At 40.6% G+C, this 26341-nt stretch overlaps 1 protein-coding gene across 2 annotated transcripts in view; it reads right to left on the reverse strand.

The window, feature by feature from the left end:
* Positions 1–972: 972 nt before the first annotated feature.
* l(3)04053 (lethal (3) 04053) overlaps positions 973–26341 on the reverse strand; it is a 28813-nt gene continuing 3444 nt past the window's right edge. For both annotated transcript variants that reach the window (XM_065235751.1, XM_065235750.1), the window contains exons 4-5: positions 2217–2431; positions 973–2149 (exon numbers count right to left, since the gene is read on the reverse strand). In XM_065235751.1, coding sequence (XP_065091823.1) covers positions 2014–2149; positions 2217–2431 — 351 coding nt within the window. In that variant the 3' untranslated portion in view covers positions 973–2013. The remainder of the gene's footprint in view (positions 2150–2216; positions 2432–26341) is intronic.

A 26341-nucleotide genomic window follows, 5' to 3' on the forward strand; every position in this document is an offset into this window, starting at 1 on the left:
GAAAAGTTATCGATTAACCCTGCTATCCGAGCATGGTTATTTCTGACAGACAAGAAGTTAAATTTTGACAACCGTGGCTCGAAAACCGGTCGATCGACAGCACGGGGATTTTCGAACATAGAAAATAACTTTCGAAATGTCACTTTTAACCACGAGTTAAATTTATCTCGGCAAATGGTTCACAGCCTGAGAATAGATTGCTAGTCCCAAGCCCCGTTCATATGGTTCTTTGTGCAAATTTCGCTAAATCTGGTCAATGACGGAGTAGCAACTACTGAAATGTATGGTCATCAATGCTCATGCTCATGCTTAGGCCTAAATCATATTTGATATATATATGTTCTAACAATCACCCCTATTCTGTATTTCGTTTCGAACGAAATTCTCATACAAAAACATATTTTTTTGTATGAGAATTTCGTTCGAAACGAAATACAGAATAGGGGTGAATGTATCGAAATAAATTGTGCAAAGATTGAAAACATTTTTAAATAGGGCCAATTAGAGGACCACTAGAGTTAAAAAAGGCACACTTTCCCTAGATAAAAGAGTGCAGTTAATAAATGGAGGTCAGAATTGGACCGTGCTCTTGCTTATTCAATTCATACTTAGTTTTAGAGAACAAATTTATACCATTTTTTTTATTTTAAAGAAGCATGAAAAATGCTTATGATGGGTTTGTGAGTTAATAAAATTTCTTCAAATGGCAATCGCAATCAATGCAAGATTGGATCCATATCTTTCCGAACAATAAATGTCACTATTGGTCACTTTTAATTGATTTAAAGCAGTCACTATTTTCGATATTTTAGTCACCAAAGTCACTACTATTGTACCACATACCCACTACCAGCCCTGCTTGGCACAGAACACAGCTGGAAGCGATCTCAACTCTAAAATGTTGTCCCCTCTTGAACGGAACAATCCCGGCCCGGGTTCTATGCTTTCGGATTCGAGCAAAATGCCAATCAGTTGTTTGACAAAGATCATTATTAGTAGCTTTGATTTTCGTTTTTTACACATCGTCTCATTCTGCATAAAACCTAGACAACGAGTAGGCATTCATAATGTACAATATATATATATATATATATAGCTATAATTTATGAGTTGCTGTTATACATATGCAAGGTGCGCGAATGTGGTTGCATGCAGTGTTGAATCTTACTCTTTGCTTCTTTTGTGTGTGTTCGTGTATCGTCTGTTCGTGTATGTGTGTATGTTGTAGCTAGGTATCTGGTTTTACGTCAAAATGATGCAATTCTAGAGCTCTATTCATAGTATAATGACATTTTACATTCTTGTGTGTTTACTCAGTCGGTCAGTCTTTTCACTACCATCGGACCACCTTTGAGGGAGGGCGATAACTGTTTCCTCTCGTTCACTAGCTGGCCCCACTGGAGAATGTGTGCTGCTGCTGCAAATGGAAAGACATCAGGTGAAGCGGCTAAGAACCTTTTCTACATCTGCAAATCACTTTCCCTATGGCTGTGCGCGATATTCATTCCGTTCTCTGTTTCTAAATTCATCTGCAAGCTAATATTTTTTTTCTGTATTTTTTCTTATATTTTCGTACACTAGCTATGTAACAAAATTTGACTCACAATCATATTGCAAAACTAACGTTTTCACTCTGTTGGCATTTCAATTTTATGTCTACCTTTATTACGTGCATCCTAATATCATAAATAAGTAGAACGCAGTTCATTCGCATCTCAAAACCGGATTTTTTTTGTAGCGTTCTTTCTTTTTTTTTTATTGATCCTGACCTCTGCGGGGCCAAACGGAGGAGTTCCATACCACATTCAATCGCTTTCTTGTCTGTCTAAACATAATTGTAAAAACGAATAACTAAACAAAAATCGTACATCACAGGATAAGTCATTTGAATTTCGTTCGGCAAGAGCGCCTGACGCGTTTCGGCCAGAAGCAACGTACTAGTCAATTGAAAATAAACTAGGTAGGAGAACGGAAAAAGAGGGCTAGAGTAGTTGATCTATGTGTTCACCTAGTTTAGAGTGCCGGCCCTAGGAGATCGTTGTCATCACTGTCCGAGAGGAAATCATCCGTGTGGGTGATATCGATACGATCGATATTCTCAATCGTGCTAGCCATCATGCGTAAGTTGTCCACACCGGTCAAAAGTTGCCTTCAATTGACGAGAGAAAAAAAATGTTAATGTAAAACAATAGAAACATAGCCGATATCGACCCTACCTTAGGTTGTTTTCCGCCGATGCCGCCGCTTGCCGCAGTTCACGGGACAAATCCTGGGCGCGTGAAAATGGACGTCGGGCATGGCGCGAGCTGAAACCTCTGTTGCCTGCAACACCGCCGGATGGACCTGCATCGCTGACGCCTGCGCCAGTTCCTCCCACCGCGCCTTCCTCTTTCAGGATTTCATTCTCCTGTTTCAGGGTTTCAATCTCGGCCTAGAAATGTGAGATCCAGAGAATAAGACATAAGAAGCACATCAGTGTTGGGAAAATCGAAAAAAAAAAAATTAAAGGGTTGTGTCCTAGACACGACCGCAGTATGACGTAGAACTACGCAAAATTGATGTACGTCATGCATTTTTGATTATTATACTTTATCTTAAATTTTTAAAGTATTTCAATGTTTCGGTTATGGTTTATGTCATTTGCGCACTACGTCTAAATGTATGCCGTGTTTTTTTTCTATGAATATTATATATGGACATGAAAAATGTGTGTTTGGTGAAAAAGTCTAACTTTCTAGTTTCTAATAATACTAAAAATCGAACAATGTTCTCAAAATAGGATTTTATTGAAACGCGGGCTCGTAATCACACAAGCATTTCTGAGTAATTGCGCTACTTGAGTTCTTTTATTTTAAAAAAGTGTGTAGATTTTTATACATCAACTGAATGAGCTTCGTTTTTAGAGCACAACGATTTTTTTTTCGATACCGTGGACTTTCATCTCGATTTTTAAATCAAAGTTTAAAGCAAAATATTAACTCCACTGCTTGACACTAAACTAACAAATTGACAGCTCGCTCCCATACAAAGTCCCACAGAGGGGCGCTAAAATGGTGATATTTGCCAATGTAATCGCAATTATTTAAAATAGTTCCAGTGGTCCAATTTTAATCAAATTTCAGATTTCGGTTCCATGTTTAATGTAGATTACGAATATGCCTTTACCTCAAAACCCTTAATGAACCCAATTGGAAACAGTAGATAGAGTTTCTATCTAAATGATGCACGGTATATGCATTAGGGTTAACATCCGACGCCCCTCCTTCTTTACATATTCTGCACAAAAATACTTTCTAAGCCCCACCCCTGACAGGATTTCCCATCGTTTTTTTTATGAATTGGGTGGGGCAGAAAGTATCTTTTGTGCAGAATATTTAAAAAAAAGGATGGACATCGGATGTTTATCTAATTGCATATATAGAGGTACTAGATATGTTTTACAGTCAGTTGGTGGTAAATCACTCACAGAATAACATCAAAATATTGCGAGCGATTTTTTTTCTTCAAATTCGAAGTACTCTGTGCAGTAGTTGGGTAAAAAAATTAACGGAATTAAACTTTTTTTTACTACATTGTAGTTTGCTTAACAATTATTTCCCGGATGTTTTTTTCAGGTTCTCGCTATAGGAGAGGGGGGGGGGGGTGTGTTTTGTATAAATAACTTTTCCACCGGAGGCGAACCAGCCTAAGGCTGAAAGCCTCCTAAATAAAGCTAAATTAATTAATTAATTAACTTTTCCACGTTTCGTATTAGGGGCTGTTCATTAACTACGTAGACAATTTTTTGGGATTCTTGCCCCCTCCCTCCCCCTCTTAGTTAATGAACAGCCCCTTAGTTGAACGGGACCCAAGTCACCTTTAATCACTGACTTGCTCCTGCTTACTGCACGCCGTCCGAAGCGGTAATGAGCAGAAGCGTGACATGCTGTTTTATATCTTTTCAGAACGATGTGCAACCAAGTGGTACTCGATTATGATGACTGGGTTTGGGAAAAACGCTTATTTCATGAAAACAGTGATAAAATTATCATTTGTACATTTTTCAAAAGTTTTATTGCAGAAAAATAGATTTTTTTTTTATTTCAGCAGGTTTGTAATGTAATATCCTATCGATTGGCGTATTTGGATTTTAATTGCATCTATAAATGACAAAGTTATAAGCGTTCAAAACCTAACACTACTTTACCACACATATTTTTTGATTTGCACCCCAGTATAGTCGACAAAGACGTAGTTCTACGTCAAAAAAATGTTTTGGCAACCTTTACTAGCATCGGTTACTGATCCTACCAGCAATGGCTCCTTCAGTGTAGCAACGAGCTTGTAACTGTAATTACACACGATGCCAGATCTACGGAAACAACGGTATTTTTACGAACCCATAGATTCATATAGGGCAATGAACCCATAATGCACCCACCTGAGTTTTATTTAAGAAATTATTAAAATTAAGGTATTCCTTACCCATTAGGACTGCATCATTAGATACACCTGAGTTTATATCTTATTGAACATATTTAAAAAAAAATGCTTTGAAAAAAGGGTTCGGTGTTCTGATGTTTTACATATGTCTAGAGCAGTTTTTTTTTTTTCTTTCTTTGATTTGTTTTCCGTCGATCTTGTTTTCTGTACTTCCACACCTGAACCCAACCTATCGACCCATCAACTCATGGACCGGGGACCAACGGCTTTACTTCCCTTCCCTTCAGAGATTTTATGCGAAAATCCCGACGTAGTCGTAGACGTGATGGATGACGGCTGACGAAGATCTGTTGTCGATTCCGAAGTAACCCAAACTAGGCTCGGAAAAGCTGGCGTGGATGGCGTTTCGAGCGTTGATGGCGTCTGCGCGACCGGGCTGATGGTGATGTGGATGGACCTGGTGGTTGTGGCTGGCTTGGCTTGTGCAGGTTCCAGGTTCGTAGTATGATGTCGAGAGGCAAATATTGCTTGTCTGCCTTGGACGGAATCGAGCCAGACGTTGACTTACTGTCGGCGTTCGTTCGGTTTCGCAGCTGATTGATGTGCGAACTGATGCACCTGTCTTCAATCCCATTTTTTTTTAATAATCCATTTATAATCCCATCCATTAATCCATTTATTTTTCAAGGCTCAAATGCGTTAGCTTTGCGAAGCCGAATATTTTTTACATGATTGTGTTTACATACTGGTGATTTTTACATGACATTACATGAATATCATTTCTTACAACTAATGTTAGTAGAACGGGGGCCGATTACTCGCGGCTTACTCGACATTAGGGATTACATTTATTGATCATTTGGAGGGAGGACAAGGGAAAGCATTTTGAACTAATTTAAAACTTACACGTAAAGGATGACTAAAACACAGTAGCGTTCCGTAACCTCACTTTTTACCTGTGCACCAACTTAAAAAACCAGATTTAATACCATATTCATACTCGAATCGGTTGAAAAATACACTTAATCTTCTAGTTTACTCGATATCTATCCATTGCAAGCAATATTTTGATAATTGTTTATGTTTTGAGAGTTTGTGCCAGTGCTGTAAATTTTCATATCATTCGATTGAAGATGAACCAATACAACCATTCAATCAATTCTGTGTAAACGAATTCTCACATGACCATAATTTGAAGAGCCCCTTTCTCATTCGAAGCTCATTGTCACTGTCAATTGAGTCACTCAGTATCATTTGATATGCGACAGTGGAGTATGGAAGAAATCCAGCAAAATGGTCCCGAACAGGCAAGTCGACCCGATGTCGGATCAATGTAAGGCTAATTTAAGGTCAATGTCGACCCAATGTCGTGTTGTTGTCGGGTCAATTTTGAGTTTATGTCGGGTCAATGTCGGGTCAACATCGGGTTGGGGTTTGATAGAAGTCAGGTTGGTGTCGGGTTGGCTTCGCTTTTTTGCCGGAATGTCGACCAGAGCTTCGTTTGTGTGTAGGTTACACTCAATTGAATGATATATAGCGTTTCTCAAATGAGAATGATCCATGCCTTCGTCAAATGACTAAGCAACTGATATCACCCATTCGGAGGAGGTCCCCTTTGATAGCGAAAAGCTACTTTTCTCATTTTCATCAAAAATGCTCAAATGATTTTGAGAATTTACAGCACTGGTTTTTGTGCACAGGTAGATTGAGGTTAAGGAAACGCCACTGCTAAAACATAAAACATTAAACACATACATCAACAGCTTTAAGAAAGCTTATAAAGTCGATATCACGGCAAGCCAAGACGTCTCTAATTGGCTTAAAGGGTTGTTTTCCTCCAACCGTAAGGGAATTACACAGAACGGATCTCGCCTCATGATGCAAGGAGCAGGACCAAACAACATGCTCGATGTCGTGATAACCGTTTCCACAGGTACACAAGTTGCTGTCGGCAAGCGTAATACGGCAGAGGTGGGTGTTTAACTGACATAACCCCAAGGCTGCAAAATGCGTGTCGATGCATGTTGACATGACTGGTTCTCAGCAATACAATCACCAATCGTTATGATTCAGCCACCAATCGAAAGATATGGCTATCTAATTTTATTTTGAACAGATAGAAAACCAATTGGACCTGTGGTTGGCCAGCCGGAACGGAAAAACCCGGAAAAGTCCCGAGCAAAATGCGTGTCGATTGAAGTTGACATGACTGGTTCTCGGTGATTTGGTTACCAAATTTCAAGATTGAGCCACTATTTGAAAGGTATAACTATCTACTTTCGAACGGAACAGACAACGAACTGATTGCACTTGTGGTTGGCAAATCGGAACGGGAACACCCGCGAAAGGTGGCTCTGTGGAAATTCGGATTCACCGATAAAATGGTCAATTCCTGAAAGTAGACCTAGAGATCCGCGATTTTTTCTAAATTGCTAACAATTGTGAGCAGAGAAGAAATATACCATCAACATATCAATACTGCAACCAAGTGGCCAGAAAACGGTCCTCTGGATATCCGGAATCACCGGAAAAATAGTAAATTCTTGAAAGTAGACCTAGAGATCCGCGATTTTTTCTAAATTGCATACAATCATGAGCATAGAAGAAATAAACCATCAACATATCGATTCTGCAACCAAGTGGCCAGAAAACGGCCCTCTGGATATCCGGAATCACCGGAAAAATAGTAAATTCTTGAAAGTAGACCTAGAGATCCGCGATTTTTTCTAAATTGCATACAATCATGAGCATAGAAGAAATATGACATCAAAATATTGATACTGCTACCGGGTGGCCGGAATATGGTGCTCTGGATATCCGGAATCACCGGAAAAATAGCCAATTCTTAAAAGTAAACCTAGAGATCCGTGATTTTTTTAGAACATGTGAAGAACCCTTAGTTGAGAAGAGATATCTCAGTGCCATAGTGATTCGGTCCCCCGGTGGCCATAAAACGCCCTTCTGGATATCCGGATTCACCAGAAAAATGTTCAATTCCTAAAAGTAGTCCTAGAGATTCGCGATTTTTTCTAAATTGCATAGCATCATGAGCATAGAGTAAATATGACACCAAAATATTGATACTGCTACCGGGTGGCCGGAATATGGTGCTCTGGATATCCGGAATCACCGGAAAAATAGCCAATTCTTAAAAGTAAACCTAGAGATCCGTGATTTTTTTAGAACATGTGAAGAACCCTTAGTTGAGAAGAGATATCTCAGTGCCATAGTGATTCGGTCCCCCGGTGGCCATAAAACGCCCTTCTGGATATCCGGATTCACCAGAAAAATGTTCAATTCCTAAAAGTAGTCCTAGAGATTCGCGATTTTTTCTAAATTGCATAGCATCATGAGCATAGAGGAAATATGACACCAAAATATTGATACTGCTACCGGGTGGCCGGAATATGGTGCTCTGGATATCCGGAATCACCGGAAAAATAGCCAATTCTTGAAAGTAAACCTAGAGATCCGTGATTTTTTAGAACATGTGAAGAACCCTCAGTTGAGAAGATATATCTCAGTGCCATAGTGATTCGGTCCCCCGGTGGCCATAAAACGCCCTTCTGGATATCCGGATTCACCAGAAAAATGTTCAATTCCTAAAAGTAGTCCTAGAGATTCGCGATTTTTTCTAAATTGCATAGCATCATGAGCATAAAGAAAATATGCTGTCACCATATCGATTATGCTACCGAGGGGCCAGAAAACGGTCCTCTAGATGGCCGGAATAATCGGTAAAATTATCCATTCCTGAAAGTAGCCTAGAGTTCCGCGATTTTTTCTAAATTGCATACAATCTTGAGCTTAGAGGAAATATGCCATCGCTGAATCGATTTTGCTGCCGGGTGTCCATAAAACACCCTCGTGGATATCCGGATTCACTGAGAAAATGGCCAATTCCTAAAAGTGATCCTAGAGTTCCGCGATTTTTTTCATAAATTGCACACAATAATAATCATAGAGGAAATAAGCTATCACTATATCTATGCGGCTGCTAGGTGACCAGAAAACGGTCCTCTGGATATCCGTAATCACTGTGATCAAGGGCAATTCCTGAATGTAGACCTAGAAATCCGTGATTTTTTAGAACGTGTGAAGAACGTTCAGTTGAGATGAAATACCTCAGTGCCATATTGATTCGATCCCCCGGTGGCCATAGAACGCCCTTCTGGTTATCCGGATTCACCGGGAAATTGGTTAATTACTAAAAGTAGTCCCTGAGATCCGTGATTTTTTATAAATTGCATACAATATTGAGTAAAGAGGAAATATGCCATCACCATATCAATTCTCCTTCAGGGTGGCCAGAAAACGTTCCTCAGGATATTCGGATACATCGGAAAAGTAGTAATTTTTACAAAGTGGTTCTAATGCTATGTGAATTTTTAGTAAATGTATTGATCCTTCGGGAAATTAGTCCATTCCTAAAAATGGTCCTAGAGACCCGCGATTTTTTCTTAATTGGATTCTATCGTGAGCATAGAGAAAATATGCCATCACTATATCGATCCTCCTCCAAGTGATCTGAAAACGGTCCTCTGGACATCCTGAATAAACGGGACCAAGGTCAATTCTTGAAAGTAGACCTAGAGATTTGCGATTTTTTAGAAAATGTGAAAAACTCTTAGTTGAGAGAGATATCTCAGTGCCACATTGATTCAATCCCTCAAAGGCCATAGAAGGCCCTTCTGGATAATCGGAAACACCGGAAAAATAGTGTATTCCTAAAAGTGGTTATGTACCTCTCATAATATCAGCGCTAGCTGGTGTTACTAGCTCGCTGATCGTCTGCCTACTTACGTTGCAGGTTCAACAGCATTTGAGCGACTGCCCTGTTGACGGCATCCCAGGTGCCCTCCTCTCGACGCATTTCCTCGCCGACATTAATTGCGCCAAGGGCAGACATCTCCCTTCGTATTGTTTCGAATCGAGGTCGAAGACCACGTGATGAGTATATGTATGTGTGTTATACAATTTTGAGTAATGTTTTTCTCACTAACCACTGGACCGAATTGCATGCGTTCGGATATGTCATGTGTCCGGATGTGTCCAATGTAATTCTGGGCACTTTTTATAACATTGCACTTGGTTTTAATTCTCATGTTATGAGGTATTATATGAGGTGTTACTGAGAATCACGTTACTCAAAATTGTTTAACACACAAAGACACACACCACACACCACACACCACACACGTGGTCGTGTGGGAAGTCTAGGCTACTGAAGAGAGTAAAGCTGGGTTTAGACAGGGCAAGTCAATTGATCAAATCAGTTGAATTCAACTGACTTGAACGCGAATTGAACGTGTAAACCATGCCATTCAACTGACTTGATCAACTCACTTGAATTGAAAAAAGTTGAACCAGGCTCAACTTTTCAAGCCAATTGAATTCAACTGAGTTGATCAATTGACTTACCTTGTCTAAACCCAGCTTAAGGAGTTGTTTTCAGTAGGAAGGCACTAGATGATTAGTGAGTTCACATCGTGGTCAAGGGTACATATGGGTATAAACTCGATTACTGCATAACAACACCACAAAACAAAGCCAGGTTTTTGAAGCATTTTTATCCATACTATAAAAAAATTTAAAAAAGGGGCAGATCCCTAAGCGGCGGGCATCTCTCAATACCGGGCATTGCTTTTATCCACGGTTTCATGCGTGTTATTCACGTGTTTTGGCATGTAAGCTTCTTCTTATTTCTTGTCTTATACTTCCATTGACCGTTGAAATCATGGAAATCATCAATGTCCGAGCAATGAGATATGTCGCGCTGGGGGATCTCCCCTTACATATGTACAGACATAGGGGTCCCATAGGCCCCAATTCATGTATTGGTATTGGCATCGACGTCTCTCAATTCATAACTGTGGAAGTGCATTTAGAACACTAATACCCCGTTCACACTACAACCTATATCATGTAATATAGGCTGTATTGCACCGAGCACTCATATAGGATTTCCAGTGAAAACTAAATGTATGAGTGCTCATTGCAAGACAACCTATATTATATGATATAGGTTGTAGTGTGAACGAGGTACACAGCAAAAAAATAATTTTGATATCACATCAAAGTGGATGCACTACAATCATGTCGAAAATTTCATGTAATTTTTATGACCACATAAATAAACAAATGCAGTAAAAGCAGCGTAATGTCAGTTCATGCATTGTATTAATGATAATTTTGTCCTTTTTAGCAAGTAATATTACACCATATTTTCGACATGATTGTAGTGCATCCACTTTGACGTGATATCAAAATTATTTTTTTGCTGTGTATAAGTTGAGAGCACGCAATAAGGTAATATGCGATAAGCAATAAGATTTAAATGCGAAGAAGAAGAAGTTGTACAGACATATTCTGATCTCGTCGAGCTTACTTGAATGTTTTTTGAAACTTGGCATCGGATCAAAAGACGGTTTTCTTAGCGATACGTATACTCTCCTCTGTAAAAAAAGTTGTAATGTAATGTGTAAAAATGTAATATAAATCTATGTAATCCATGTTTCAAAATTGCTAAAAGCAGATACAATATTACATACATGTATGTGAATTTGATCACAGTTTCTTAGTACATTGTACAATGTTATATTACCCAATAAGCCCATTGACAAATGTGCAGATGGTTTTGTGAAATATTGAATAGGTTTGTTGTGTGTGTACTAACACATTTTTTACTGTAATTCTATGTTTGCACTACGGAGTTATAACATGTTACATCAAGATAGCCTTGTAACATTTTATAACCCGTTATGCGAACGGCACAAGTGGTGTTTCTTGTTTTAGCGTGATTTGTTTATTTTTGAAGCCATCCATATTTCAAATTCAATCTATTCGAAAGTGACGTGTTTCGCTTTGTCTGAATAAAAAAAATGAGTGAATCAAGTGATTGGGAAGAAAGTGAGGATGAATCGGAATGCTCGATTGATGAGGAAATGGTGGTGGAAGAATATTCCGAGGAGGAAGACATAATTATTGGTGATGACAATGAAGAAACTATGGGTGAAAGTCAACTGAATGTGTATACATCAAAAAGTGGTAAGCAATAATGCCAGAAGCAACAACATTCCTGTTACTGTGGCTAATGACAATAAGATAATTGAATGACAGAGATGCTGAGGATAGCTGTCTGATGTCCTTTGTATAAGATCCTGCTCAACTGGCTTGTTGGTGTTAGTGATATGAGGCAATGTTTAGTGGTGTTTGTATTTTATCATAATGTTTACTTTTTTTTTGCATGAACTGCAGTGGTAACGTCACGTTGGATATTCGCTATATGGAACGTTCGTAGGTCTCACGCGTCGTCACTGTACGCTTGCTCAGCAATGTTCACAATATTTTTGCTGCTAATGCAAGCAAGCTATCTGTTGGGCCAGATCTATAATATATGTGTAGTATCGGACATCGATCTATGCCATGGTTTTGTCAATGTTATGAAGTATAGGAGGAAGGTGGTAAAGTTCGAGAATCTGTTTGTATTACTTAGTAAAACAAAAATAACGTAAACTAATAAAAACATTTCGTCAATATTTGCAAGGACAGGACTGAGATTTTTTTCGGCGCCGGTGGTGTAGGGTAAGCGTGACTGCTCTCTCACCCCAATGGGTCTGGGTTCAATCCCAGCCGAGGTCGGTGGGATTTTTCTGAGGCATAAAAATCTCTGGTCACGTCTTCCTTCGGAAGGGAAGTAGAGCCGTTGGTCCCGGCCCTTATGCGTTGATGGGTACGATATCCTTAAGCAGGTGTGGAAGCTGCCTCTCTGCACATTCGATTGTCGTCAATGGATGGCAATCGATATCCGTCGGTGATTGGCACTAGATTGCGGAACAGAAAACCGACGTTAACAAAAAAAAATAGAACAGCAGGTAACTCAGGACCATATTTTGAAATCTACCACATGTCAGAAGAATCCGGATATCCAAGTTAATATTCTATGACTACCACGTGAGTGAATCGATATGACGCAGATAAATTTCAATTTTTCTCAGCATTCTGAGCATTTATTAAAGTCAAAAAATCATAGGTCCAGGCACACATTCAAAAACTGACCACTTTTATGAAGAATCTGGATATTCGGAAGGGTGTTTTATGGCTACTGGGTGTTTGAATTAATATGGTACTGAGATGTATCCTCCTCGCAGAGTTTTATGATTACTTTTACGGTGATTCGGGAAATCCAGTTTTATGGTGGCATAATCAATATGGTGATGGCATTTTTTCTCTATGCTCAAGATTGTACGCAATTTAGAAAAATATTATGGACCTCTAGGACTAATTTAAGGAATTAACCATTTTACCGGCCTTTTATAGCTTCCGGGGATCGAATCAATATCGCGCTGAGACATATTTGTTCAAATAAGCGCTCTATTCATTTTCTAAAAACTTGCAGAGCTCTAGGTCCACTTCCTGAAAATGACTAGTTTTCCAGTGATTCCGTATATCCTGAGAACCGTTTTCTAGCAACCCCGGGCAGAATCTATATGGTAGTGGTATATTTCCTCTATACTCAAGATTGTATGCAATTTGGAAAAAATCGCGAATCTCTAGGACTACTTTTAGGAATTGACCATTTTTCTGGTGAATCCGGATATCCAGAAGGGCGTTTTATGGCCACCGGGGGACCGAATCACTATGGCACTGAGATATCTCTTCTCAACTAAGGGTTCTTCACATGTTCTAAAAAATCACGGATCTCTAGGTTTACTTTTAAGAATTGGCTATTTTTCCGGTGATTCCGGATATCCAGAGCACCATATTCCGGCCACCCGGTAGCAGTATCAATATTTTGGTGTCATATTTACTCTATGCTCATGATGCTATGCAATTTAGAAAAAATCGCGAATCTCTAGGACTACTTATAGGAATTGAACATTTTTCTGGTGAATCCGGATATCCAGAAGGGCGTTTTATGGCCACCGGGGGACCGATTCACTATGGCACTGAGATATCTCTTCTCAACTAAGGGTTCTTCACATGTTCTAAAAAATCACGGATCTCTAGGTTTACTTTTAAGAATTGGCTATTTTTCCGGTGATTCCGGATATCCAGAGCACCATATTCCGGCCACCCGGTAGCAGTATCAATATTTTGGTGTCATATGCTCATGATTGTAAGCAATTTAGAAAAATCGCGGATCTCTAGGTCTACTTTCAAGAATTTACTGTTTTTCCGGTGATTCCGGATATCCAGAGGACCGTTTTCTGGCCACTTAGTTGCAGAATCGATATGTTGATGGTATATTTCCTCTATGCTCATGATTGTAAGCAATTTAGAAAAAATCACGGGTCTCTAGTTTTACTTTCAGGAATTGGCTATTTTCCCGGTGATTCCGGATATCCAGAGGACCGTTTTCTGGGCACTTGGTTGCAGAATCGATATGTTGATGGTTTATTTCTTCTATGCTCATGATTGTAAGCTATTTAGAAAAAATCGCGGATCTCTAGGTCTACTTTCAAGAATTTACTATTTTTCCGGTGATTCCGGATATCCAGAGGACCGTTTTCTGGCCACTTGGTTGCAGAATCGATATGTTGATGGTTTATTTCTTCTATGCTCATGATTGTAAGCAATTTAGAAAAAATCGCGGATCTCTAAGTCTACTTTCAAGAATTTACTATTTTTCCGGTGATTCCGGATATCCAGAGGACCGTTTTCTGGCCACTTGATTGCAGAATCGATATGTTGATGGTTTATTTCTTCTATGCTCATGATTGTAAGCTATTTAGAAAAAATCGCGGATCTCTAGGTCTACTTTCAAGAATTTACTATTTTTCCGGTGATTCCGGATATCCAGAGGACCGTTTTCTGGCCACTTGGTTGCAGAATCGATATGTTGATGGTTTATTTCTTCTATGCTCATGATTGTAAGCTATTTAGAAAAAATCGTGGATCTCTAAGTCTACTTTCAAGAATTTACTATTTTTCCGGTGATTCCGGATATCCAGAGGACCGTTTTCTGGCCACTTGATTGCAGAATCGATATGTTGATGGTTTATTTCTTCTATGCTCATGATTGTAAGCTATTTAGAAAAAAATCGCGGATCTCTAGGTCTACTTTCAAGAATTTACTATTTTTCCGGTGATTCCGGATATCCAGAGGACCGTTTTCGGGCCACTTGGTTGCAGAATCGATATGTTGATGGTTTATTTCTTCTATGCTCATGATTGTAAGCAATTTAGAAAAAATCGTGGATCTCTAAGTCTACTTTCAAGAATTTACTATTTTTCCGGTGATTCCGGATATCCAGAGGACCGTTTTCTGGCCACTTGGTTGCAGAATCGATATGTTGATGGTTTTTTTCTTCTATGCTCATGATTGTAAGCAATTTAGAAAAAATCGTGGATCTCTAAGTCTATTTTCAAGAATTTACTATTTTTCCGGTGATTCCGGATATCCAGAGGACCGTTTTCTGGCCACTTGATTGCAGAATCGATATGTTGATGGTTTATTTCTTCTATGCTCATGATTGTAAGCTATTTAGAAAAAATCGCGGATCTCTAGGTCTACTTTCAAGAATTTACTATTTTTCCGGTGATTCCGGATATCCAGAGGACCGTTTTCTGGCCACTTGGTTGCAGAATCGATATGTTGATGGTTTATTTCTTCTATGCTCATGATTGTAAGCAATTTAGAAAAAATCGTGGATCTCTAAGTCTACTTTCAAGAATTTACTATTTTTCCGGTGATTCCGGATATCCAGAGGACCGTTTTCTGGCCACTTGATTGCAGAATCGATATGTTGATGGTTTATTTCTTCTATGCTCATGATTGTAAGCTATTTAGAAAAAATCGCGGATCTCTAGGTCTACTTTCAAGAATTTACTATTTTTCCGGTGATTCCGGATATCCAGAGGACCGTTTTCGGGCCACTTGGTTGCAGAATCGATATGTTGATGGTTTTTTTCTTCTATGGTCATGATTGTAAGCAATTTAGAAAAAATCGTGGATCTCTAAGTCTTTTTTCAAGAATTTACTATTTTTCCGGTGATTCCGGATATCCAGAGGACCGTTTTCTGGCCACTTGATTGCAGAATCGATATGTTGATGGTTTATTTCTTCTATGCTCATGATTGTAAGCTATTTAGAAAAAATCGCGGATCTCTAGGTCTACTTTCAAGAATTTACTATTTTTCCGGTGATTCCGGATATCCAGAGGACCGTTTTCTGGCCACTTGGTTGCAGAATCGATATGTTGATGGTTTATTTCTTCTATGCTCATGATTGTAAGCAATTTAGAAAAAATCGTGGATCTCTAAGTCTACTTTCAAGAATTTACTATTTTTCCGGTGATTCCGGATATCCAGAGGACCGTTTTCTGGCCACTTGATTGCAGAATCGATATGTTGATGGTTTATTTCTTCTATGCTCATGATTGTAAGCTATTTAGAAAAAATCGCGGATCTCTAGGTCTACTTTCAAGAATTTACTATTTTTCCGGTGATTCCGGATATCCAGAGGACCGTTTTCGGGCCACTTGGTTGCAGAATCGATATGTTGATGGTTTATTTCTTCTATGCTCATGATTGTAAGCAATTTAGAAAAAATCGTGGATCTCTAAGTCTACTTTCAAGAATTTACTATTTTTCCGGTGATTCCGGATATCCAGAGGACCGTTTTCTGGCCACTTGGTTGCAGAATCGATATGTTGATGGTTTATTTCTTCTATGCTCATGATTGTAAGCAATTTAGAAACAATCGCGGATCTCTAGGTCTACTTTCAGGAATTGACCATTTTATCGGTGAATCCGAATTTCCACAGAGCCACCTTTCGCGGGTGTTCCCGTTCCGATTTGCCAACCACAAGTGCAATCAGTTCGTTGTCTGTTTCGTTCGTAAGTAGATAGTTATACCTTTCAAATAGTGGTTCAATCTTGAAATTTGGTAACCAAATCTCCGAGAACCAGTCATGTCAACTTCAATCGACACGCATTTTGCTCGGGACTTTTCCGGGTTTTTCCGTTCCGGATGGCCAATCACAGGTCCAATCGGGTATCTACCTGTATTAAATGAAAGACGATAGCCATACCTTTCGAATGGTGGCTAAATCATAAAGATTGATCATCGCATTATTGAGAACCAACCATGTCAACCATGAATCGACACGCATTTTGCAGCCTTGGGGCTTTGAGGAAGTTTTTATGGCTTGGGGTTATGTCAGTTAACGAACAGTGATTGGCCATGAGCCTGGACATTACACGAATAAAATCACGACTCATATCCAACCAACCCACATATTGAACATCACCTGCCCCACTCGCTCGAAAATCACTCCTGATACCCATTTACACGAATTGTTAGAGTGCACCTTGGCGTAGACTAGATCACGCAAATATGCGTACTTCCAAATTCCTCCTTGTGGTCCCTTGAAAGTCCATGTGGATATCCTGGCCAGCCCGGGGGTCACCGAAGTTACGTCGATGGTTGAGTTCCTGCCGCCAGGTGGGACGACCGTTATGGGTGATCCATCGTTGAGCAAAATCAGGTTTGATTCCTCAATCGAGGTCGACTAACTAACTCCCGCGATTGCTGGTTGTGAATTCTGGGCTCCAGGATTTGTGATGTGCGTTGAAATTCGCTCCTATCACTGTTTCCCAGTCCATCTCTTTGAGGAATTCGAGAAAACGTTATCTTCTTGCGAGCCACGTTGCTCGAACCCCTCGAAGGTGGTAGGTAGGCCGAGAGAAAATTGATTTGGTGGGATCCCCGTTTTAGTTTGACTCCCACTACTTCCAGCAGGTCGAAATCGGGAGTTTCGATTGCTTCCGCTACGAACCCGTCTGTCACCAGGATTGCCACTCCACCGTATCCATCGAATCGTCTCTTGGGGAATAGCTTGTGTCCCTTATGCTCTGCTTTTCCCAAAACAGAACTTCATCAGGTCCCAGCTCAGCTGTCCGATGAATTTCTCAAACTCCGTGGCTTTGTAGCAGTTTCCGCTGTATCATGACCTGCCGCTTCTCTCCGGCTCGCTTTGCCGTTCCTGGCCTCCTAATTCGTGATGCTCCTGTTGCTCCGTTTCTGTCCCCGGCCTTGCTTTGTCCGTTCTGCCTTGGCGCTAAACGTTTCTCCACTTTCCTCCGGCGCACCTGCACCTTCCCTCGGCCACGATCCTTGGGCCGGTGCTGGAGTGTCCGGGCCCCGTTGAATCCTGACCGCACAACTTAGGAAATTCTTCTTGATCCTCCAGACCTGGGAAACGGTTTTGTAATTTTGGATACGACTTTTCAGCTTTCGTGTAGGGGGCTTTTTCCAACAGCATCTTCTTCAGAACACTGCTTTTTCGCTCATGTTCCGGGCAGTTTCTGTCATTCGCTGGGTGATTTTAGTGGCCGTTTACGCAGAACGGAGAGTTTGCGCATTCCGCGTTCTGGTCGTTAACTTTGCTGCAATTACTGCACAACATCCTCCCAGTACATCTCGCTTTTGAGTGCCCAAACTTCCAACAATGTGCACACTGCTTTACCGGGAAGATGTACAGCTCCAACCGAAAAATTGACTCCATACATTTTTACTGAGACTGGCGCCTCTCTGCCTTGTACGGTCACCTTTACGTTCCTCGTGTCAACCAGTACGCCGTCCTTGTTCTTCTTCTTGGTCCTTTCCACCTTTAACACGGGAACGCTGGTGATGATGAAAGCTCGCATCTCCTCTTCCGTGAAGTCAAGGGGGACGTTCGCGACGAAAACTAGCGGCTGTCTGTGCCCCTGCGGCACACGAATATCTTCGAGTTCTTCACGTCCAGTTTGACTCTCGACAGCTGAGCAAAATCACCTGCGGAATCGAGGTCCGGAACTTACCGATTTTGGTGCTTTCCTTGTACGTTGTGAATCCACCTTCTCGTAGAAGTTTTCCTACTGCCGCCGGGTGACTCGGGCAGGGGTTTTCGTACCTGATCGGTTCTAGGTAGACTACCTTCGATGCCGTGTCTGTTGTGCTGTTGCATAATCCCGGGGTTGGGTTATTCGACGAACCTCCTGCTGTGGTAACGTGTGGTTGGTCCCGTCTTGTACCTCCAGTGGTCAATGAACCCACCTTCCTGCGATCGCGTCATGATTCCTTGGCTCGCCTGTGTCATATTTTTCTTTCCTTTTACTTCTCGATTTTCTTCAGTTGTCACTAACTTCTTTACTCACAAATTTTTGCTCTCCTCCTAATCACTAATTTCAAGTTTTTTTTTTTCGTCTAACGGTTTTTCTCACTGAATATCACACATTTATTTCCTTATACGGGCGAGCCATATTTGCTCCTCCACACAAAAATTTCCAAACCAAATTCGACTTTTTTGGAGCCTGCACCCCACTATCTACGACTGAAAAATAGCGGAAAATGCGCTCCGCGTGCCGAAATCCGAAATTCACCGGTGTTTCGGCCACTTTGACGATTTTTTTGCACGGGAAAACAAATGCATTCACTGCTGGTCAGGCACAGTAAAATTTTCGTTGCTTGTCTTTTTTTTCAAGCAACGCGGCCCATGCAGCATCAATTTCATGAATGCACGCTTAAATGCGTTTACTCAAACGTGTGAAAAGTTTGTTCTTAATATCAGACAGTAGCAAAAATAGTCAGGGTTATTCTGCGTGGCGAATGAGGTGAGACGACAATTGTTACCTCGCAGTCACATGAGTCTTCTCACTCTATTCCGACAGTCGACTCGGGTGACACGAGAGGTTCATTCTTAGGTGAGTTGCAAAGTGACTCGGTGTTCATTCGCCGAAATGTCAGTTTGCTTTGTTTTTCGAAAAGGGCCTACACAGTTTTTGTAGGTTCATTTATCAGTTTTAACGCAGGTTTTTATTTTTTACTACGAACATGCGTTTCGAGTCGTATTCCATGTGAAACAAGGTAGATTAAAATATTCTATTTTTTTCTTAAACATAATCCGCGTTCACATGTTCGAAACCATGTATAAAAATATCATTAAAATGAATTGAAAATGTTCGGTTTGTGCTAGACCCTTTCAGTTTTTGCTGTTTGTTGTTTTCGATTGCGAACGAAGATTGTTTTCCGATCGTGTTTTTTTTTTAAATTATTAATACACTGGAACCTCCATTTACGAACCAAACCGGCGCGGCGGTTCGTAAATCGAACCAGACGTAACAAAAACTCATTACTGTGGGAATCCTTGGGAATTCTGTGAACAACATCTCAATGTGGGTATTTTTGGAATCTTGATGACGTGTAGGGACCGGAAACCTATGTCTGACGCCTTTTTCAAATTCTATATGGCTTCCGGTTGGAGAAAAAATCGGAATTTTTGTCAAATGTCCCACAATATGGGTATTTTTGGAATCTTGGTAACGTGTAGGGACCGGACATCGATGTCTGAGGCCGTTTTGAAATTCAATATGGCGGCTTCCGGTTGGAGAAAACTTGGAAATTCTGTCAAATACCCCTTACTATGGGTATTTTTGGAAAGGGGGTGCCGTATATCGACCGGAAATCCAAGCCCGACGCCATTTTGATATCCAAGATGACGGCTTCCGGTTAAATAAAAACTGGGATATTCTGTCAAATACAACGCCTTATGAGTATTTCAGGAATCTTGGTGACGTGCTGGGACCGGAAATCGATGTCTCACGCCTTTTTTGAAATTACAGTTACAGAAAAATTGAAAAATACTATCAAATACCCCTCAATATGGGTATTTTTGCTTGTGGTGATGTGTAGAGACATTTTGAATTCAATATGGTGATTTCTGTTCGAGAAAAACTTGGAAATTCTGTCCAATTGAGGGGTAATAATGGGTATTTTTGGAATCGGAGTGACGTGTAAGGACGGAATACCCATCCGTATTTTTCTGGATTTCAAAAAGGCGCCAGACATTGCTTTCCAGGCTCTACACGTCACCTCGATTCCAAAAATACCCATATGGTGGTGTATTTGACAGTGTTTCCAAGTTTTTCTTCTACCGGAGCCCACCATCATGGATTTCATCATAGCCTCAGACATGAATTTCCGGTCGATTCCAAAAATAATCATATTGATATCATATCATATTTGACAGTATTTTTATATTTTCCTCTACCTGGAAACTGTCATTTGGATTTCAAAAAGGCGTCCGATATGGATTTACGGACTCTAGACGTCATCCCGATTTCAAAAATACCCATATTGTAGAGTATTTGACAGAATTTTCAGGGTTTTCTCCAACCGGATGCTGCCATCTTGAATTTCAAAACGGACTCAGACATCGATTTCCGGTTCTCACACGTCTGCCCAACTCCAAAAATACCTATATAGTGGGGTATTTGACAGAATTTCAAAGTTTTATAGTTCACCAACCGGAAGCCGCCATTTTGAATGTCAGAAAGACATCAGACATGGTTTTCCGGTCCCTACACGTCACCCGGATTCCAAAAATACCCACATTGAGGGGTATTTAACAGAATTTACAAGTTTTTTTTCCAACCGGAAGCCGCCATCTTGAATTTCAAAGAGGCGTCAGACATCTATTTCCGGTACAACACGTCACCAAAATTCCAAAAATACCAATATTGTGGGTATTTCGCCATATTGAGGAAGCCGGAGAAACAAAAAAAAAATTGATTGAAATAAATTAAGAAGTAATAAATTACCGAAAACCGCAACCATCGCTTATATAACTCTAAGGTTTTCCATGCAGTCGACAGCAGCGGAGGTTACGACTCTTGTCACTTAAAATCGTCACTTCAGTACGACTTTTGTCACCGAAATACGACTGTGAGAATAAGGTGAGAGTTCACCGGGTTCATCCTAAGTGACTTTTCTCACCTCACTCGCCAGCTGGAATCGGGTGACACGAGTGACTCGAGTCACCTCACCTCATTCGCCACGCAGAATAACCCTGAGTATTCAAAATTAATACGTAACAACCTCCACCAGTAGATCTACAGCTGTTCTTAGGATTCCGATCGCAACGAAAGACCTCGTAGTCAGAACCGAAAACTTAACTTGAAAGCGTTCGAGAATCGAGCCACGTTTCGGACAGGACAATTTCATCGTAGCTACGATCCGATAATACTACTTAGTCGGTACTCTTCAACATCAGAATTCATTCCACCGGCGTTTTGGTAGAAGATCACGACGTCATGCTTACGGCAAGGAATCGAACGACAGTTCTCCCTGGAAATCACAGATACATCAGGCAATAACTGACCATCATCGAGTCTGATTGAATACTTCCCATAGTGAGTGGGTTGGAAGACCCCTCTCCACATCCGACAGCAGGTCGGAACGACCAAGACGAACTAAGGCTGGACTGAAAAACCCGCCGTCTCTTCCATGAGGCTTTCTACAGCGCGTTCCGGGTTCCCAGGATTGGGAGTTATAGAGGCATCATCACATGCCTAACCTAGTCCGAATTGCTGAAAATTTGATCGGCACTTGTACCAAAGATGAATACTAAGATGAAACTGTCGGAAGAAAAACTTTCTATTGTAGTGTCTTATTTCACGGTCCCTTTCATCCAATGAGAACCCCCCGTATTCAAGGTAATTTTATGATTTTGCTGCCCCTTCGGAAGAGATGAAATTTTGCGCTCATTTTTATCAAAACAATCACACCAAAATCAGAGATGTCCCATTTTTTAATTACTCGATTAACAACTAATCGATTATTTTTTGTTCGCTGTGCTGCCATTTTTCCACCAGAGAGAGTGCAGCACATGTTTGAAACGATCGGTGATGATCCTGTGGAGATGTTAATGCTTATATCGGCATGATCTAACCGATTATAAATAGTTTACTTTTCGGTTCGTTAATCGATTAAACGATTATTTGAATGAAAATCGGACATCACTAGATGAATGTGAAACGTTATTTCAAATATAAGGCCGTTCATAAATAATGATACAATTTGAAAGGGACCGGGGCTAATCACAAATTACGTCTCCATGGTAACTGAAATAAACACGAGTGTTCACCGGTTGCTTGTACTTGCCTGTAAAAGCATACTGGAAGTCTCCTGATCCATATCCAGCCACAGGTCCAGGACGACTATGCTGAGCGCTGGCAGGAATCGGCATGACTGGGCTGGAGGAACCAGGAACTTCCAAAAAGCGGTTTATTGTGCGTCCCGGAGTGAATTAGGATAGTACGAACAGTAAAGCGGATGTTGTAAATTAGCAGTATCAGAAGATATTCTCAACAGGAAACAGCCGGCAGATGCTTGAGGCGTTGCACTGGAACACGGAAGATGATCAGGCAAATTACAGTAACTATTGTATGTATACTTGGATGAAGACGATGATTGGGAGACCCACCACCGAACTCGACCGCAGGGCCAGAACGACTCTGATGGCAGGAAATAGAACGAATATGATGTCGGGAAACAACTGGCGCGGCTGGATTGAGTGGCTCGAGGTCTCCCATAATGCGACAGGCAGTGCGTTCTGGTTTACACCGTTCCAATTCACAACGCAGCATCCAATTCTGAATCAGCATACTGGGCCTAGCCCGGAGATGAGAGTTGAGAACTCGGAAGCTCCCGGAACAGGAGAGTTCGTCATTGGAGTAGGCGTGTTCGAACCTGGCATCCACATTTTTTTTTAAATGTCTTGAAATTCACGGAACAAAATTCCTTTCGGCCATGTATCCGATGTAAGAGCAACTTCGTGTAGTTTGGGAGCCAATCCGACTTTATACGAGATGAAGCTCATACGGCTGATGTCGGATACTTTTTTGACTAGTGGCTCAACCTTAATCGGATCATCGCACTGTACACAACCTTTGACCAGCTTCTTGATTGATTCCGATTTCACGCTAGGATGTATACGAGAAAGGTACAACCAAATCAGCTCGGTGGGTTCAGGGACAGTAAGGACCTCGATAACGACATTGTCATCCGTTACTGCTTTAGTACCACCAACAAGAGGTTCCCTAATAAAATGGTTATGGTTATTTTGCTTAACGACGTGTTCAGAGTAGCATTCAAACCATTTGTGGAAAAGTTCAATCGTTTGGGTTATCATTCGGTTATGGTATTTTTATTAGGGTTTGCTGGTGAGCGAGCCTTTATCGCGGCGCCGTTTTAATGACGGTTCTTCTTCTTTCCTTTATTTAACGTTGGTCTCTGTTCCGCAATCTAGTGCCAATCACCGACGGACGGAAATGTGCAGGAAGGCAGCTTCCACGCCTGCGTAGGATATCGCACTAAAGAGACTGGATTGGGTAAAGAGGCGACATCTTATCCATTTGACAGGTCTTCTGCTCGATTGGAATAACTTTTCCTATGACTTTGACAGATAATCGATTGTTCCAATTTTGACATGTCGTCTCTTTATAAATTTAGCCTCTTTAATCGCACCCATTCAAAAACACATGGGCCGGGACCAACGGTTTTTCTTCCCTTCCGAAGGAAGACGTGACCAGAAATTTTTATGCCTCAGAAAAATTCCACCGACCTCGGCTTGGTTGAACCCAGACCCATTGGGGTGAGAAAGCAGTCACGCTTACCACTACACCACCGGCGCCGGCTTAATGGCGGCTGACGCATGAGATCGCTGGAACCCAAGTGTGTCGGAGTTGTCAATGCGATTCGTTTCAACAGCTGAGCTGCTGAGCCATTTTCTTCCTACGCTCAGCGTGTGCGATTTCCTATGCTCGCCTGGATAAGATCGGACAATAGACGTTATCGGAGGTTCGTCGCTTGCCGAGTGGGGGAGATTTTGGACAAAACGGATGGTGAAGACTGGCGCTGGATCCCCTCGAAACAAAACGGGCCGATGAAGCGACTAAGTGAAAAAAGGGGCCGTACCTCGGCTCCGAAGCCAGTTGGGTCCAAGGTCCCGAGTTTCTACGTCGTCCGGAAGGAGAGTGGCCGAAGAAGAATGCAGCAGAACCGTCGAAAACCACTGAAGAGTTACGTGCTTGCCTTGTTCATCGAGAGGTTGTGATGGTTGTGATGGAACAGTTGGTGAATTTCAGTCGCTTCTCCAAGTGGGAACGTCTGTTAAGAGCCGTGGCATACGTTATTTGAGTCCTGGATAATGCCCGTCGTCGCAGATTGGGGCAACCCAAGAAAACAGGAAGCTTGTTGCAAGACAGTCGGAAGCAGCTCTTTGGTGTCTAGTACAAGCCGAAGCCTACCCGAATGAAGTCGCCGTGCTGCTCTGATTAGGGATATTGATAAATCAAGCAAGATCTACAAGCTGTCACCGTTTACCGACGAGAGAATGTGTGTGTCGGGTGTGTCGTATGATTTCAAGTCAAATTTGTTGGATCGTTGAGTTTCGTTGTTTGGTCGTCAAGGATGTCATTCCAGCCAAGTACTTTGACTTGAACACCATTTTTCACATCAACCCTTGTGGGCTGTTCATCATTGGTGGACCACAGGGTGCCGCTGGCCTAACTGGTCGTAAGATCATCGTAGACACTTATGGAGGTTGGAGCGCTCACGGTGGTGGTGCCTTCTCGGGCATGGACCTCACAAAGGTCGATCGCTCGGCTGCATATGCGGCTCGTTGGGTGGCCAGGCCAAGTCGTTGGTGAAGGTCGTTGTTTGGTGCAGGTTGCGTATGCAATTGGACTCGCTGAACCACTTTCGATCACAGTATTCGACTATGGAACTTCCAAATACAGCCATAAGCAACTACTAAACATTGCACAGTGGTCCAGAATGCAGATTTAGGTGGAATGATATGTTTTGAGCCTGAAATTGAAACTTTAGACTAAAAGTCTCTTCTACAAAGTTGTTCCTTATAGTTAGGCCCTGATTTTTATGACAATGAATTCTAGGGTGGTTCCTATTATCATTAAAATCAAAAATCTAACTTTTTTGTTTGAATAAATAAAGGTATACATTTTTCGGCAAAGTTAAAGCTGAGCTAATTTCAAGCAACTTTGTTGAAAATAACTTTTTTGTATCTCTTAAATTGGCCGATTTAGAGCTATTTTCTTGAATTGAGTTAGGGTGGCTCTTAAAAAACAGTTTTGTTGCTCTATTTTTCTTATTTCGAATTTCTCAGCAAATGTGTCTTTAGATAACTTTTAGATCTTAAAAAGGCGCAAATTTTTGTTGCACAAAGTTTGTCGATATCTTTCGCCGATCAAGAGTTATTGGCGTTTTTATACTAAAAATATGCACTTTTCAAATGTTAATATCTCTGGTTGGGGCAAACAAAAAAAAAGTTTTCTTACGGCATTTGAAAGGGCGTATGTTATTCTCAAAAATATGACAAAATTGGAGGTATGTTATTTTTTAAACTCGTATGAAATCAATTTGAATTTATTCATATTTTTTACTATATTTGGGTATATCTTTTTTATTAGAAGAGATACAGGCAACAAATACAGGTATAAAACATTCGTCTTAAAGAGTTTTAAAAGTCTCTAGAAAATAACTTTCATGATAAATTTCAAATAAAAAAGTTATTGACAAAAGATGGATTTCATAGGACCACTCTAATGACAAATTTATACAAAATGTGCTAGTACATTTGTTTAAATATTTGGACATTAAGTGTCTTCGAAAAAGTTTTTGTTCTTAAAAATTCTTTTGGTGTTTGCAAACGTCAGGGTGGTCCTCAAATTAGGGAATTTTTAAAACTTACTTTTTTGTTTTACAAAATAAAAACATGTGTTGTTTAAAAAGTTGTAGTTAAGATAATTGCAAGCAACTTTGTCGAAGAAATTTTTTTTTTTATCTCTTAACGTTCTCATTTTAGAGTAATTTTTCGGAGTTGACTTAGGGTGTTCCTGGAAAAAATAGTTTTTTAGCAATAAGTTTTTTATTTGAAATTTCTCATGAAAGTTATCTTCTAGAGAATTTTAAAACTCTTTAAGGCGAATGTTTTATAGCTGAATTTGTTGCCTGTATCTCTTCTAATAAAAAAGATATACCCAAATATAGTAAAAAATATGAATAAATTCAAATTGATTTTATACGAGTTTAAAAAATAACATACCTCCAATTTTGTCATATTATTGAGAATAA

Source organism: Ochlerotatus camptorhynchus, unplaced genomic scaffold (genome assembly GCF_037179485.1).
Source record: "Ochlerotatus camptorhynchus isolate MF236.1 unplaced genomic scaffold, CSIRO-AGI_Acam_v1.1 ptg000503l, whole genome shotgun sequence".
NCBI lineage: Eukaryota > Metazoa > Arthropoda > Insecta > Diptera > Culicidae > Ochlerotatus > Ochlerotatus camptorhynchus.